General features: G+C 48.7%; 1 protein-coding gene across 2 annotated transcripts in view; it reads right to left on the minus strand.

Annotated features, from left to right (window-relative positions):
• Positions 1 to 13,444, minus strand: part of FNDC1 (fibronectin type III domain containing 1) — a 68,127-nt gene extending 54,683 nt beyond the window's left edge. Inside the window, exon 1 of one of the 2 annotated variants that reach the window (XM_084512589.1) lies at positions 13,311 to 13,444. In XM_084512589.1, the coding sequence (XP_084368715.1) occupies positions 13,311 to 13,395 (85 nt within the window). In that variant the 5' untranslated portion in view covers positions 13,396 to 13,444. The remainder of the gene's footprint in view (positions 1 to 13,310) is intronic. The other variant, XM_084512590.1, reaches the window with a different exon arrangement.
• Positions 13,445 to 14,774: the final 1,330 nt, after the last annotated feature.

Genomic DNA, 14,774 nt, shown 5'->3' on the forward strand with positions numbered 1-14,774 from the left:
TCAGAGCTAGAGCATGTGTTCTTGCCAGCCAAACCTGCGTCCTGCTGCCTGCAGGCATGGCCATTGATCTCCAGGGAGGAAAACACACCTACTAAAACTGCACTGCCCATTAGGAGGCCAACTAAACCATAGCAGCATTGTTATGCTGTGCACCTGGATCACTTCTTATGAACCTAAATCTCCACTCCATTGCTTTGCTTTCACATCAGCGCAATCTCATTAAAATCAGTGGCACGTTACAGGGGCAATTGAGTAAAAAATGTGGCCATGCAGACATGTGGATTCAATGTCTGAAGAAAACATTATGCATAATTCTGATGGGAGATATGGATATGGCTCATGGAAATTCACAGCACGCAACACAGTTCTCTATCTGCACCAGCTTTCACTCCAACCCCACCAAGCAGTGGTTACCCACAGCCATAAAGCACAAAGCTTTATATGTGTAGTTCATATTACACACTTTCTATGCCTAGTTTCATTCAATGAAATACTCTTATTCAAACACCTTATTTCCTTCCAAGCCTTCCCCAGCTCTTGGATGCTGGGATATTTTATGGCAGATCCCCAAAGCAGGAGTCAAACATTGCCCTTCTTCGTACAGATTTGGGAGTGCAGGATTTGGGGTGGGGGTGTGGGAGGGCAGCAACTTACATCTCTCAGCCACCTTCATGCACCATTCTCTAAAGTCGCTCAAAAAAAATACAATTCGTCTTTGACATTTTAACACCACCTTAGTCAATCATGGAAGAAGTACAAAGTATTAACCTAGCCATAACTAGCCAAAAACTCATAGCTTCAACTGTTCTTTAGGTATCTATCTAGAATTTTCACAAAAAAAAAAAAAAATCAATGACACACTTCAGAAGCAAAAATCATCTTTGGATCCAAAGTCTTGGCAATTTGGGTGGTATGGCTCTGGTTTTGTTTCATTCCGTTATGTGCATCACAGACTTCACGAAATCTTCCTCCTAAGAGCTCTGGAGTAGTTACATAGTGGTGGTGGGGAGGGATAGAGGTTGGTTTACTCCTCTCTCTAAAACTACCTCAGTATATCGTAAACCTGCTCCTTTACCCTGTAAAGTAGCACAGATTTTATAATCTACCAGAGATTCACATGTAAAGCTTTTTCCATTCCATCTCCAGTTGAAGAGCACTTCTAACTTTCCACTAGAAACTGCCAAAAATTCCTCAGACTCACAAAGTCAGAAAGTAGGAATTCAGGCTTCATCATGCACTGAAGGAAAATAAGTTAAATCTCTCCATTTATATTTCACATTGAAAACCTTCCATAAATCAGAAAAGGTTTGAGTTTCCCAAAGCACGAGTTTGCTAAGAACAAAGCACTGGCTCAGCATTAGTCTCTGTTCTTTCATTAGCAGCTCTTAGAGATTACGTTTCTTCAGAGGGATTTGAAAAAGTACATGCTAAAATAACACAGTCAAATCTGCCTCTTCCTCCTCACTAAAAGAAAAAGAAAAAAAAAAAAGAGAGAAAAAAAGCACTAAAATATTATTTACTTACTTACCTGTAATATATTACTGCTCATACTTTATGTCTTGAAATAACACCAGCCCTGACTGTTCTAAATAACTTTATTCCACATTATTTATCGTAAAAGGTCTTTCAAAAATACATACATAGCTTTGTACCCTGGAAAGGGAAGCTGGCTGCACACAATCCAAGTCTCTCAAAGTTCAAAACCCAGACAAAACGCAGAATAATGTTATCACCTCATTTAGGAGATTTCCGCAAGGTTGGACTCAAAAGAAATGGATAGGCACAGCTTTTCCTCTTCATAAACAACCTTCTTACTTCCTTTCATTTTCAGAAAGAAAACCTCTTCAGTCAGTCCAAAGCAATGTCTTCATGCAAATGTGGCTGTATTCCACATTTCTTTATCCGTAGTCCTATGGGTACCATTATAGGTAGTAGGTGCTAGGTGCTATCATACCCGAGCAAGCACAACCAAGGCAAATCACACGTCAGTGTACACGTTGTGGTCTGACAGCTATTAGCTGGGATGGTCAGCAAAGATTTTACCCAATGAATAACCTTGAAAAACAGCTGAATGTATTGAAAAGGTGCCCTTACATCTCTGCAGGTTTGTAAAAGAGAATCCATTGCCAACTCCCTCAGTTTGGCCAGGAATATCTACCACTGAATACACAAATATCTAACGAGGACATTTTTGCAGACCGGTTCATTACCAACGTGCATGGACTGCTGTCTGCCATTACTAATGCATCCATGTTTGAACACAAAGTAGGAGATCTGGATGGATGAGTGAAGGGAAAGATAATCCTGATACTGCAAAGAAAAAAAAAAAATCAGGGAGACAGGATAGAAGATGTATTTTTCCTGCCATTAATGCCCTTTATAAAATCTTTTATTGTATTTGCTTTTATAATGAAGTAAGTCCTCTCCATTCATTGCAGTAATCACCACCAGCAGGTTTGCCAAACAGCATCAGCTGTTTTCTATTTCCAGGACAGGGAGCTGTGACAGCATCACTGTATCCCAAGCACAGCAATGCGGTGGCTCTAATAATGTCCCCACATCCAGCAAGATCTTGCCTACAGCACGATTTCCTACCATTGTCCTCAGAATAACAGCCACTGGCCACACTGATTGGAAGGGAAGTAGGGCAGATGTTGGCTTTTAGCATACTAATCAGCCTTCCCAGTAAGGTTAGAGACTTCCCAAAGATACAGGGAGTTTTAAATATTTCAGTAGAGAATTAACCACAGAGCTCTGCACTATTGACTTTTTTTTTTTTTTTTTTTTTTAAGCATATATTTGGAGTCAGATTTTATTGTCTCTCCACAGACTTACTATGTTTCCAGTTGCAAGTATCAGCATTAACTCCAGGGGAGTACTACTAAGAGAGTACGACTTGATAAGCATGAGTGATAGTGGCAGAACCTGCTCTTTGATCTCAGTTTTAGTTTGTGAATGTTGACTGTGGTCTTCCAGGAGTACTACGGTCATTGCTAGTAAAATAAAATCACCCTGAGGCAGGACAATCTAACCCATAATATGGGGAGAGAAAAACAGAACAAAAGGAGTGGGGGAAAAGGGGAAAAAATGGGGAGAAAAATTTCAGAAAAAATGGCAATTAGTACCTACCCTTACCTAATACCTAACCCTACCATCAACTAGAAAAATAAAGTCCTCCCCAGTTCACAGCTGAAGACTCACAATTGTCTTGTTTGGAAAGGCAAAAGCATTTTGTTGCGCTCTGCTATGTAAACGAGCGACACAATTGCTGATCTAGCATTGTCACCAGGCTTGGGTCTGGCACAAGCACAGTGAGAACACAGCTCTGGTGGCCAGAATTGAAGAAAAAAAAAAAAAAAGCCAATTCAATAACAACAAACTCAACAACCCTGCCTTTTTCTTCCAACAGATAGGAACCAGCAACAGGAAACATGGTTTTACTAATACCAGAGCTTTTATGATCATTGTTATTTGTGCCAACAAATCTGGTATCAGTGGAATGTAAATCCAAGTCAATCCATTTGGTTTTGAGAGTTGTATTTTTGTGTTTTGTTTTGTTTAAAAAAAAAAAAAAGAAAAAAGAAAAAAGAAAGGGACAATCAATGGCATAGAGCTCTCAAGCCAACTCTCAGCCTAAGAGTCCAAGAAGCTTTGTCTTGCATTTGCTGCCTGTTCCAGCACAAAACAGAGCCCACAGGAGTGGGACCATCCTTGTGCTAGGTACCACCTGCATGCCATAAGGGAAAATATGAGGCACAGAGATTTCACCTTGAAAAGCGGCTCTTGAAACCCAGCTCAGACGAGCACAGCCTTGAGAATTGCTCCCCATGTGCAGCTAGGTGACCTCTGACACCAAGCTGGCACCACTACAGTTTAGAGGCAGTGAAATGTTTGAATACCAAAGCACCCACTTGGCATTGCCTACTGCTTGCGAGATCTGAACATTCTTTCACCAGCACTGGCCAGCTCCTATGATGAGCTCTTGCTCAAAATCAACCTTTGTTTCCATGACAGGAACAACTTCTACCATCACAGGGCTTCAACTAGACCTACACATCATGCAAGTAGATGTTTTCAGCTTTGTTACAGGCAGCCTGGATATAGATGTTCTGTATGGCCAACACTGGGGCAGCAGCCCTGCAGTGCCAGCAAAGTCAAAGCCCTAGCTTTGGTCCCTCTAACCAAGGCTGGTCACTACTGGCAAGGCAAAGAAGTTTGAGGTGCTCTACAAGCAGCTTAAGCAATTTGCTACCATATTCTGGATTGGCCATCTGCTACCATTTAGAATCAAAAACATTTCATTAAAGTAGCAAAGCTTCCTGAAACACAGTGATTTCCTACCACACAAAGATACCCCAAAATACTCAAAAGCTCCTGTAGACATTTCTAAGTTCTAATATTTGCTCTCTCCATTTTTACAGGGAATGCTTGTAGAAATAGAAGTTAAAATAAATACATAAAGCCCCAAAATATTTATACAGCACAAGCATCTCAAGTTACATATTTTCAGGAGGCCTCTCTTGCTGTAAGAACCAAATAGGTCATTTGTCATTGCCAAAAATCTTGCAAACCCTATCACTGCTTTCATGGAGGCTGTTACATTTTGATTGGGGTCTGTTTCTGACATCCTTACTGCAATTATAAGCAACTTGTTCCACAGCCTCCAGTCTTAGGAAAAATCTTCCTTCTCCCCAAGGAAAGCAGCAGGTTGAGTGGTGGCAACATGCCAAAATGAATCACCTTTCTCCTAAAGCAACCCCTCTTTCAGAAGGACCATACTAACTCAGCAGCTACTTGGATGCTTGCCCCCGTCAGAACCTGGGGTCCTTCAATCATCTGAGCTCTCACTTCAGCTCTCTCCACTGCACTCACATCCTTACTTTTGGACGCCCAGAAGCAAGCCCATGGTTTGTATATGACTGCGTATCATGGAGATGTTTGTGTGCACAATGGAAAGTGTTGTCTGCCCACAGCTGAAGATATTGCCAGCCTTTTTAACAAAAAGCCCTGTGGGAAGCCCAGCCCAGAGCCATCCTCACACCCAGGATATTCTCTGCTCTGGCAGACAAGCAATCCCAAACTAATCTAAATCCATCTAATGATAAGCAACTCCAGGAACTGACAACCGGGAGTCCTGAAGGAGAAAATTACTAAATAAAAAGGGAGCCAGCGTTACAAAAGCTATCAGAATGCAAATGTTACTGCCAATGCCAAACATTTTGTTGTGAAAAAAAAAAAGTCTCACACCTGAACATGACAAGTGCCCTGCAGTGCTCCCACTAAGACTGTTTCTCCATGGTTCCAGCTCTGTATATTCTTAAAATCACACAGATCTCCCACTATCCTGAGACCTTAACGTACTCAGACTACCTCATGGTCTTGCCCAGGACACCCATATCCATCATACACCCTAAGTTAGGAACTGCCTTCCTGCTTCCCCACTATGCTCTCTGACCACAGGCAAACGAGGCTCCCTTAAGAACAACCACCCCAAAATCCTTGTCACCATCCCAAGGAAAGACATAAACAAATACAAAGCCATTTCTCTTTTAACTTTGCTAAAGCGGCGGTCTGAAGTCCATCTCCACCCCTCCAAGATTTCTCTCTCATTCCCATTTAGACCTCCCAACATGAGCTGCAGGATTCCAGCCCAGCCTGCATGGTGTGGTCCCAAAGGTGAGCAGGACCCCGCAGTGTCCCATACCACTCAGCTTCCCTCCCTGAGAGGAATCTAAACAGCTGGTTTTACAGAGGAAAACGAATACATTTACAGAGTTGCCGGGCACTCAGCAGCCAGCACAACTAAGGGCATGGCACTTGTCGGGCTGGGCCTGAGCTCCTACAGGGTGGCTCAGGCCATCAGGTGGTCTCAGGCATCTGGTGGCAGTAAATGGCTGTCATGCTGCTCCAGAAGGGCCGTCACCAGGACGCTAGCCATGCCTGCTGAGCAGTGGGCCCAGCAGCTGCCTGGAGCAGGCGCCCAGGCTCTGGCAGCACTGCCTGGAGCAGTGGCAGCCAAGAGGAGCGAACAGCAGGAGCCCAGAGCCTGCCGTGGCGGTCACCGCATTGCAAGCAAAACGCTACATCGTCTCACACGTCTCACAAGAGTATTTGGCTTGCTAACACCGCTGTTTCGAGTTCACACTTTCTAGGTTTTCATTGCTTTAGCTGTGCACTCACAGAGGAGCTTATTTTTTCTGCTGTGTTTCATTTTCTGGTCTTTTCTGAGGGAACTGACCTACTTCTCCTGTGCCTGTATGCACCAGACACTTCCAGGTGCCCCTAGAATCCTAGATCCTACAGCACAGAAACTATCTAGATCAACTGTAAATCATTTCACTTGCAAAATTAACAAATTAAGTCAGCAAAAAACAGGAACTAAGAATCACTTTCTAAACAGTCCCAAGCTGACCCTGAAGTTTACTGACTGGGAGGACTGGAAAGCAGAAGGGCTGGGCTACTCTTTGCATTTTCAGGCTCTCCAAATCTGCACTCACAGCCTTTGACCAGAGAAACACGGCCTGACCCACTGAGCTGAATTTATCCTCCTGCACCTCTGTACAGGACAGCTGTCTTCAGAGGACAGGGAGAGCCTCAAGTGGAAGAGACCAGTGGCTTAGGCTGGACAGTACTCAGGCACCACAATGTGGAAAAAGCATTCCGAATGCCTTTACAACAGGGGAAATGGAGCTGAGGAAAGGTGAGATGTCACTGGAAGTTTGTCTCTAACTACAAATGGAACTGGGTCTTCTGATCCCCAGCCCACCTTCCTAGTAATGAGACCTCAGACACTTACCAAATATGTGTATTAAAAACACATGCAACTCAAAATCACATTAAAGTCCCAGTCCAGCCAAGCCAGATGGAGCCTTTCTATCACTGCCATTCGCTCTTAAATTGTTTATAATACATTTACTTTGGGAGACCAGAAACATCAAGTTAAGGACACAGCTATGAGAGAAGCTGATGCAAAGCTTGGCTGACACAGATCATAGCACTGCAAACACAAAACCCAGAGCACCTACTCCTGCAAAGTGCTGCAAGCCCTCTGACAAGCCGGCTTCAAGCTGCTACGTCCCCTCTGTGCATGAGCCGAGGGGCCATCTGCAAAGGATCCAGCGCTAAAAGCTGCACTATTATGTCACCAAACTCGGCACGGCTTCAAAAGGTGACAAAAGGGAAAGACATTTAGACTATGTGAAAGCTCAGCTTGGTTGTTCGCGCAGGGCCTGATTCTGGAGCTGTGATGGATTTCAGTGGGGCTGCCACGTGAAGCAAGACACTATCCAGCAGGAACAGCAGCACCTAAAACTGGCCTTCCATCTGTCTGTCCAGAGTGATGAAGCACTTTGTTACAGAATACCCACAGAAATTATGTGGCCAATTCACTTTCTCTTATGTTTGTCTTTCTTTTTTCGTTTTTCCCCCCTCCCTTTCTGAGACAAATGAATGGGAAAACCAACATTCCAGCTCCAGGATTTCTGCCCTTTCTTCCAAAAAAGAATTTCAGCCAAAAACACCGCAGCCAAGTATGTAGTAAACATGACGACAAATAACCATTTGAATAGTTGCCTCTTACTTCACAGAAGACATATATAAGATTAAGAAGGACTGACTCCTCCAGTGGAAAAATAATCAGTTTAACGCCAAAAGAATACAACAGTCGGAAAGATTTGCTGGAACAGGGACTGACGTGAGATGCCCAAAAGGACTTGATGACTGAGTAAGAGTGAAATAGCTGTGCTGGAACAATGAGAGAGGAACACACTCCACAGTCCTCAAAGGGTAATTTTCTCTGTTTAATGAAGAGTAGATTTGATGATCAAGTTATGCCTCAAAGAGTAGTGATGTAAAACGTGCACTTCTCCCAGCCACCTTCTAACAGGTACGTAGTTTGGTTTGGATGCACATTTTAGGCTTTCTTCCAGAGCAAGATGAAGCTTGGAGTGACTTCCTTACTACACAATTTCGGTATTTTTTCTGATGTAACTAATATTTCTTTAGTTTAGGAAAACTTCTCTGTTTAGGATATAATTTATACATGACTGATGTCATTCTTTCAACTCCATTTCTCCACTACTTAGGGCTATCTGCTCCAAATGCAGACCAACTCTGCCAAACGTAAGCCCTGCAGTGAAATGCAGCCACATATACAGACCAATTTCAGAGACACTGAAGGTTGCTTAGGTTCCTTTGGCACAAGACTTGGAGAACCAGGAAATCCAGGAAAAAAACAGGGCCAACAGACATCCCACAGGCTCTGGATTTTACGGATCATTTCCCTTCATTTGTGGTAGCTGTTTATGTCCTGCTGCTGCTACATAAATGCTGGAGTACCGTAGCCACTGACATGGTAATTATCCCCAAAGCAAGCCACGGCACTGCCCCACACACTACTGTGAACAGTATGAAACATGCTCAACCCTGAGCACACGCTTGCAGAACCTCTGAGGGGTAGAGGAGAGAAGGCCCTGCGTTATATCCCAGAGAGCAGACCTAGGAATTCGTGGAAGAGGAATCAGTCAGTCAAGCTGTGTATGTCAGAAAGCCAGCAGCTGCCTGCCTTGGGAGAGAAGGATGAGGAAGGAGAGGTCCAAAGAGAGGTGCGTACCAGAGAGAAAAGGACCTCCCAGCACAGAGAAGGTGGAGGGAATGAGGAGGTGGAGGGCAGGGAGATGCCCACACAGGTCCTGGTGGCGACAGGAGACACAGCAGCTGTCAGCACAACCTCCCCTCTCGCCACGCTGGCCAAGACCACGCAAGGAGGAGGCACCGTGAAACCCCCCTTTGATGTTGCCCTTGTTAACTCTGCTACCAGCATAGCAGTTAAGCGCTCAAGCGTGTGGTCCGTGGCTCCCTTTCGTTCCAGGCTTCTCTCAAGTTTACCAGGGAAACCTGACACTTTCCAGGTGCCTGTGCGTCCCCAGAGGAAATGAATCCTACTAAGGAGGTGCTGCCGACAGGCGCTGCCAGTGCCAGCAGCTAGGAAAAAATCTGGGAGCCGGGATCGGAGCTTCAGGAGCCCAGAAAGACAGACATGCAGTCTGCCCCAAAATCCCTCACTGGTGTAAATGCCCCTTTGGAGGAGGGCTGGGCAGTGGGGATGCAGGCCAAACCATCCCAGCCCTATGGACCCCTAGATGTCCGGGGCGCGGAAGAAAGCTTATGAATGAATGTCCCAGAGAACAGACAGCACAGCAAAACATCTCAGCCCTTCTCATTTTTTAAATCTTGGGCTTTTTAAGCCACTGTCTTGATCCTGGGAGTGATTATTTTGGCACTGCAGCCTGTGAACATTCAACACAGACTGTAGGCTTTTGGAGCCAACCATGCATCAGAACAAGCAAAATATAGCAAATATATAGGAAAGTGTAAACCCAAGTTCAAAGGCTTTGTATTGCTCATACAGAGCAGAGAACCATCCAGTCGCTCCCTTACTGCCCTGAACACTTGAACCATGCTTCTCCTCGGAAGCTACAGTGCAGATGTAGCCAAAATACAGATGGCTGGCCCCCAAGCCCTCCCTGCTCCGAGCAAACCAAGCATCGGCTGCACTCAAAGGAAGAAAGGCAATACAGCCGCTGCCTCCCAGCGCTGCACGATGGAGAAGACAAGCGGGGATGTGCCAGGAGAGATTGGGGCTGGTACCTGCCAAAGGGAGCCGGCCCCGTGCTGTGTCTGCAGTGATACGAGTGCCCTCTCAAGGCTGCACTGGAGCATGGTTTGCATGCAGCACAGGGAGAAAGCAGCGCCGAGCTGCACGAGTGGAAAGGAAACCAAACACCTGCACCCTTCCTGGTGAAGAAGTGGCTGCTTCACCTGCTCCGTGCCTCCGAGGTCTGTGGGAGCCGCAGTGACCATCAGCTCACTCTCCACACACCCTGCAGGAGCCGGGCACGAAACCAGAGGTCATTGTCATCCTGGTATGGATGGTTTGCTTGGGCAAGTGATGGGAAGCCAGGAATAGTGACTTACAGAGACAGGGGGCTCAAGCAGGGTAAGTTTATGCTGAGATTTCAAAGCCAGGAAAAAGAAGGCACTGTTTTGGCTGCGGGTTCGTGAGTATTTGGCATCACACACTGGCTACCAAGCATGGCTTGGTAAAGAAAAGGGTCCTGTCAGGGAGGACAGTGGGACTCCTACCTACACCCGACCCGCACCAGCGTAAGTTTAAGAGACACGACACCTGATGGCAGCACACCCCAGTGCCACCTAAGCCACACTCCTGGGCGCTTCCCCTGTGATGGGGAGGGCTGGGTGACACAGGGACCCAGCTGCCAAGTGGAGAACACACAAGCCCTAGAAGAGCACCAGAAACTGAGCCTGGTGAAAACGCTGCTTCGCTTCATCGGTCTGAAGACAACAGGGCACCTGCAGACAGCTACATGCCGCTTGGAGCAGACGTGAAGTCCTGCCCCAGGTATCTGGTGACTCAGAAGCCACATCGACCATTCAGTGTCCTGCATGAGAAATGTCAGCGTCACTTAGGCACTGCACGTGTCCAAGGGGGGAGCTACAGTTTTGGGACACATGAATGCTCACTCAGTGTGCTGGGTCATACAGACAAGATCCCATTCCCTCTGCAGGCACAGAAAATGCATGCCATGTCTTTTTTTTTCTTTTTCTTTTTCTTTTTCTTTTTCTTTTTCTTTTTCTTTTTCTTTTTCTTTTTCTTTTTCTTTTTCTTTTTTCTTTTTCTTTCTTTTTCTTTTCTCTTTTGCTTTTTTTCTTTTTCATTTTTTTCTTTTTTCTTTTTTTCTTTTTCTCCATGATCTATCCAGCCCCCCTGTATTTTGCTTCTCTAGTTTCTGAAAGCATCTTCTTAACCATATGTCCAAGCTAACCTTGGTCCACGTGCTGTCTGAAGAGCTGGAATTGCAGACTTGGACAGCACAAGGGCTTTCATACCTCTGACACACCCAGAGACTGGTACAGAGCTATACAGTTAAGAGCATTACAGCATTGTCCTAAATAACTGAGAAGATACATTCCTTAGAGCTAAATAAAGTGGAAAGTTCCCTTGGAGACCCCACGGCTTTCTCTGTTTCACAAGAAAGCTGTCACGCAGTCTGGACAAGGAGGGAAAATGAGAGTTGGATCTCCTGTCAGCAAGGCTCTCAGTCTGAGCCCAGCCTCTACTTAATTCCCTCCCAGATTTCTCCTGCTGATGGTGCTTAAATATTCTGTGTACAAAGGCAACCAAGGAGAGCTTCTACAAGAGAGCTTTCCATCAGCTGTCTGTCAGTATGTGCTTGACGTCCTTCCACATGCAGGATCTGGCAGCAGGCAACAAAAATCTCTTGGCAGTGCACAGACAGGATCTCCCCCTAACCTGGCTCCAGCACAACACCCTTCTCTGTCACTTCCTTGGCCTGAGAGCCTGCCCACAGCAAGCCTGGGCTCAGGCTCCACACCAACTTTCTATTTTGATGAACAGAAGCACAGTCAATTATAGCACCAGTCCAAGGCCAGACCTCGCAGGAGAAAATCTTTTTTCTTTCTTTCCACAGACAAAAAATGCAGGGCTCTTCCCCTTCCTTTGTTGCAGTCCCCTCTGCTGAGCCAAGGCAGTCCCTGTTCCCCAGGGAGGAACGGGGAGCTCTGGCAAAGGCTCCAAAATGCCGAGTGAATTTGGGACAGGTCACCTCAACAGCCCAGAGGCTGGCAAGGTGAGGAAAGGAGAACAGGGAGGGATCACTGAGAATGCAGCTTGAAGATGTGAGAGCAGAGCCAGGGGAAGCAAAGGCACCCAGCAGTGGGTTTTACCCTGCGGGAAAGGACCCACCAGCCCTCCTGTCTGAGGCTGCACTTGCTCAGGGCACAGTTTGCTCTCCAGGCAGGAGGAAAGTGGTGCATGCTCTGCATGGCCTGCATGCTGCCAGGGATGAGGAGCAGCCGTACAGCCCGCACCCGTGTCCCACACAGCTGCCCTGGGGTCAGCAGCCCAGTGATCCCCTCACGCAGGTTTTGGTGTGCTCTGGAGGTCTGCAGCGGGAAGCACGCAGCACTTTATGCAGCACCATGCCAAGACATTTGTGTTCGCTCAGGAATTGGCTTGGTGTTATAGCACACTGGTGTGTGACTGCAAACGAAGACAGACTGTGTGGATGTTCCATCCAAAAGTTTCAGCAAAGTTTCAGCCTCCCCTAGAATCACTTTAGGCATTACAGTCAGACAAGCGAAAGCCTGCCCGTGTTCAACAGCTAACCCCCTTCCCTCACAGGCTATGATGTTTCTCGTGGACGCTGCCTGTGCCGTCAGCACACCACCTCTCCTGCTCCCTTCCCTCTTTCTCTGGCTTCCCAGAAGGCAGCCCCAGGGTCAGCCGATCCCTTCCCCATCCATCTCCCACTGCCACGAAGCAGCGCTACTACAAACCCGCTCCCAGAGAAGCAATCCCAGGCTCATCCTGCACGGGCACAGCACATCACACAGAGATGACAACCCTGGGTATTAGGGGCACCCGCCAGCAAAGCGCTCAGCCCCCTGTAAACTGCAGCCATGTGTCCCGCAATCCAGGCACCCCACAGAGAGAGGCTAAACAGGGTCTGCAAACCTGCAGCAAGGACCCTTCCTTCTCTTGGTCCGGGTCAAACAGACGCTCCCAATGTATTTAGCTGACCCGGGTGACATCAGGTCTGGGCTCTGCCACCTGGCCCAGGGCTGCCGGGGGGAGATGCTGCCAGCCTTCACTCTGCAGGCTCCACATCTGGAGCGGGGGAGCGGGTGTCCCCATTCCGCCCCGCTCACCGTGACCCAGCGGTAAAAGCCTGGTGCTGGAACAGCCCCGGTGCGTCCCCCTGCGCCCTGCCACCAGCCGTGCCCCGTGGGCACAGGCTCCCGCAGCTCCGGGGCTCGGCATCGCCTGCGGTGCGAGCAGGGGCTTCGGCGACCCGGCTGCTCGCTTCTCCCCAGCACGGGACGGGGAAGACCTGAAGTCGCACACCCGGACCCCACCTCGAGAGCGCCTTAAATCGGACTCGGAGAGCCGGGAAAACCCTGACAGCAGCCCTTGACTCTCTAAAGCTCCTGGAGCGAGCGATGCGCGGGGCTCGGACGGCGGGGCTGGGGAGCGGGGGGACCCCTTTGCCCTCCCAGCCCCGGTTAGGGGCTCAGCCCGGTTAGGGGCTCAGCCCGGTCTGCGGGGGGCTCAGCCCGGTCAGCGGGGCTCATAACCCGGCCCCACAACAGCGGGCACCCCCGGGGCTGGAAGCACGAGGGGAGACCCCCCCTCCACCTCCCGCAGCGCACCTCCGAGCGGCAGCGGGTCCCCGTCCCCGGCTCCCCATCCCCGGGGGGCTGCAGCCTACCTGCGGCGGAGGGCGGCAGGGCGGCGAGCAGCAGCAGCAGCAGCAGCAGCGGGAGCGGCGGCGGGGCGGCGGGGGGCGCCGCCATGGGGCCGGGGAGCGGCGGAGCGCGGAGCTGCCGTTCGTCTCCGCGGGGCTGCCCCGCTGCTCGCTGCGCGCCCCGCCGTCTCCTCCTCCCGGGCTGCCGGGACACTGCAGCGGGGCGGCCCCGCCGAGGCGGCCGCCTGCCCTCCGCCCCCCGACGGCCCCGGCCCCCCGGCCCGCCCCCGCTCGCAGCCCCGCTGCCGGTCCCCGAGCACCTGCCCCGAGCCGCCGGGGCCCCGCCGGCAGCGCTGCCCGCGGCAGGTGCTCGGGAGCCGGCTCCCGTCTGTGCTCGGTCTGCGCCTCTGCCGCCGGGAGCACCTGCTCCAGGGCTCCTCTTCTTGCTCTTCGTGCTTTTCAGGGCTCAACTCGTTGCTCTGGAGGATGCCCCTGGTGCCTGGGCATCACTGCTCCGTTAGTCCCCGGTTCCCTTGGCTTCCAGCCTCGTGTGTTAAATGCCACCTGCACTCAAACTGCTAAGTTTAAACACCTTTTCTGGTTTAGGAATCAGGGACTGACTTGAACACTGTCTGCATACACTGTTCTCACAGGGGCACCAGCTGTTCCTGGGAGAAGGTAACCTCCTCTAGCAAGACATGGAAACTAGGGAAACAAAGAACAAGAGAGGGATCTGAATGTTTGGGTCCGATTTTTTAGCAAATATAACTGAGTAAAAGATCTATTAGAGTTTGGGATCATTGGCACCACAGAATACCAAATCCTGCCTAAAATCTGCAGCAAGAGACTTTACTGGTGAAGAAGTTGTTGTTGGACAGGGTGATCATTTGGAAATTGCAGAGGATGCAGATATTGGACAAGAAGGCTGAGCCAGTATATTGAAAGGAACATCTGCGCTTGCCCTTAAGAGAAAATGTGATGCTCAGTACCTGGCAAGGCAGGAGGCACAGCCTCAGAAACCCCCTCAAGCACCCACCCACTGAAAATCTTTGTATTTCCCTTCAGTGTTTCCTCACTGCCCACCTGGTGCAAGTGCATCCAGCAGAGATAGAGGATTGAGATATGCAGGAGAGCAGCCATCTGCCTGGGTGAAACTGCCCAGCCTGCTCACCTGTATGTGCTGTGCACCTGAGAGGTTCTTCACATAAAGGGCAGAATTCCATCAGGAATGTGAACAACTCGTGAATCAAGCAGGACACCGAGTTTCAATGAGTATGGACTTGTTCTTATGGTAATGTGGAATTTATTTATTTATTTATTTAATTTATTTTCCTGTAAAGGTGATTTCTGTAATTATCCATTAGCTGAACTGACATTAGCGTAACAGCTAGGATTAACTTGCAGCCCAAACCAAGACAAGGGATAGTTGGGATTGCTGATTCTTACTCTTTTGCCTATGCAAACACTTGTCTTTCAAGCCATATGTGG

Source organism: Aythya ferina, assembly GCF_964211825.1.
Source record: "Aythya ferina genome assembly, chromosome: 3".
NCBI lineage: Eukaryota > Metazoa > Chordata > Aves > Anseriformes > Anatidae > Aythya > Aythya ferina.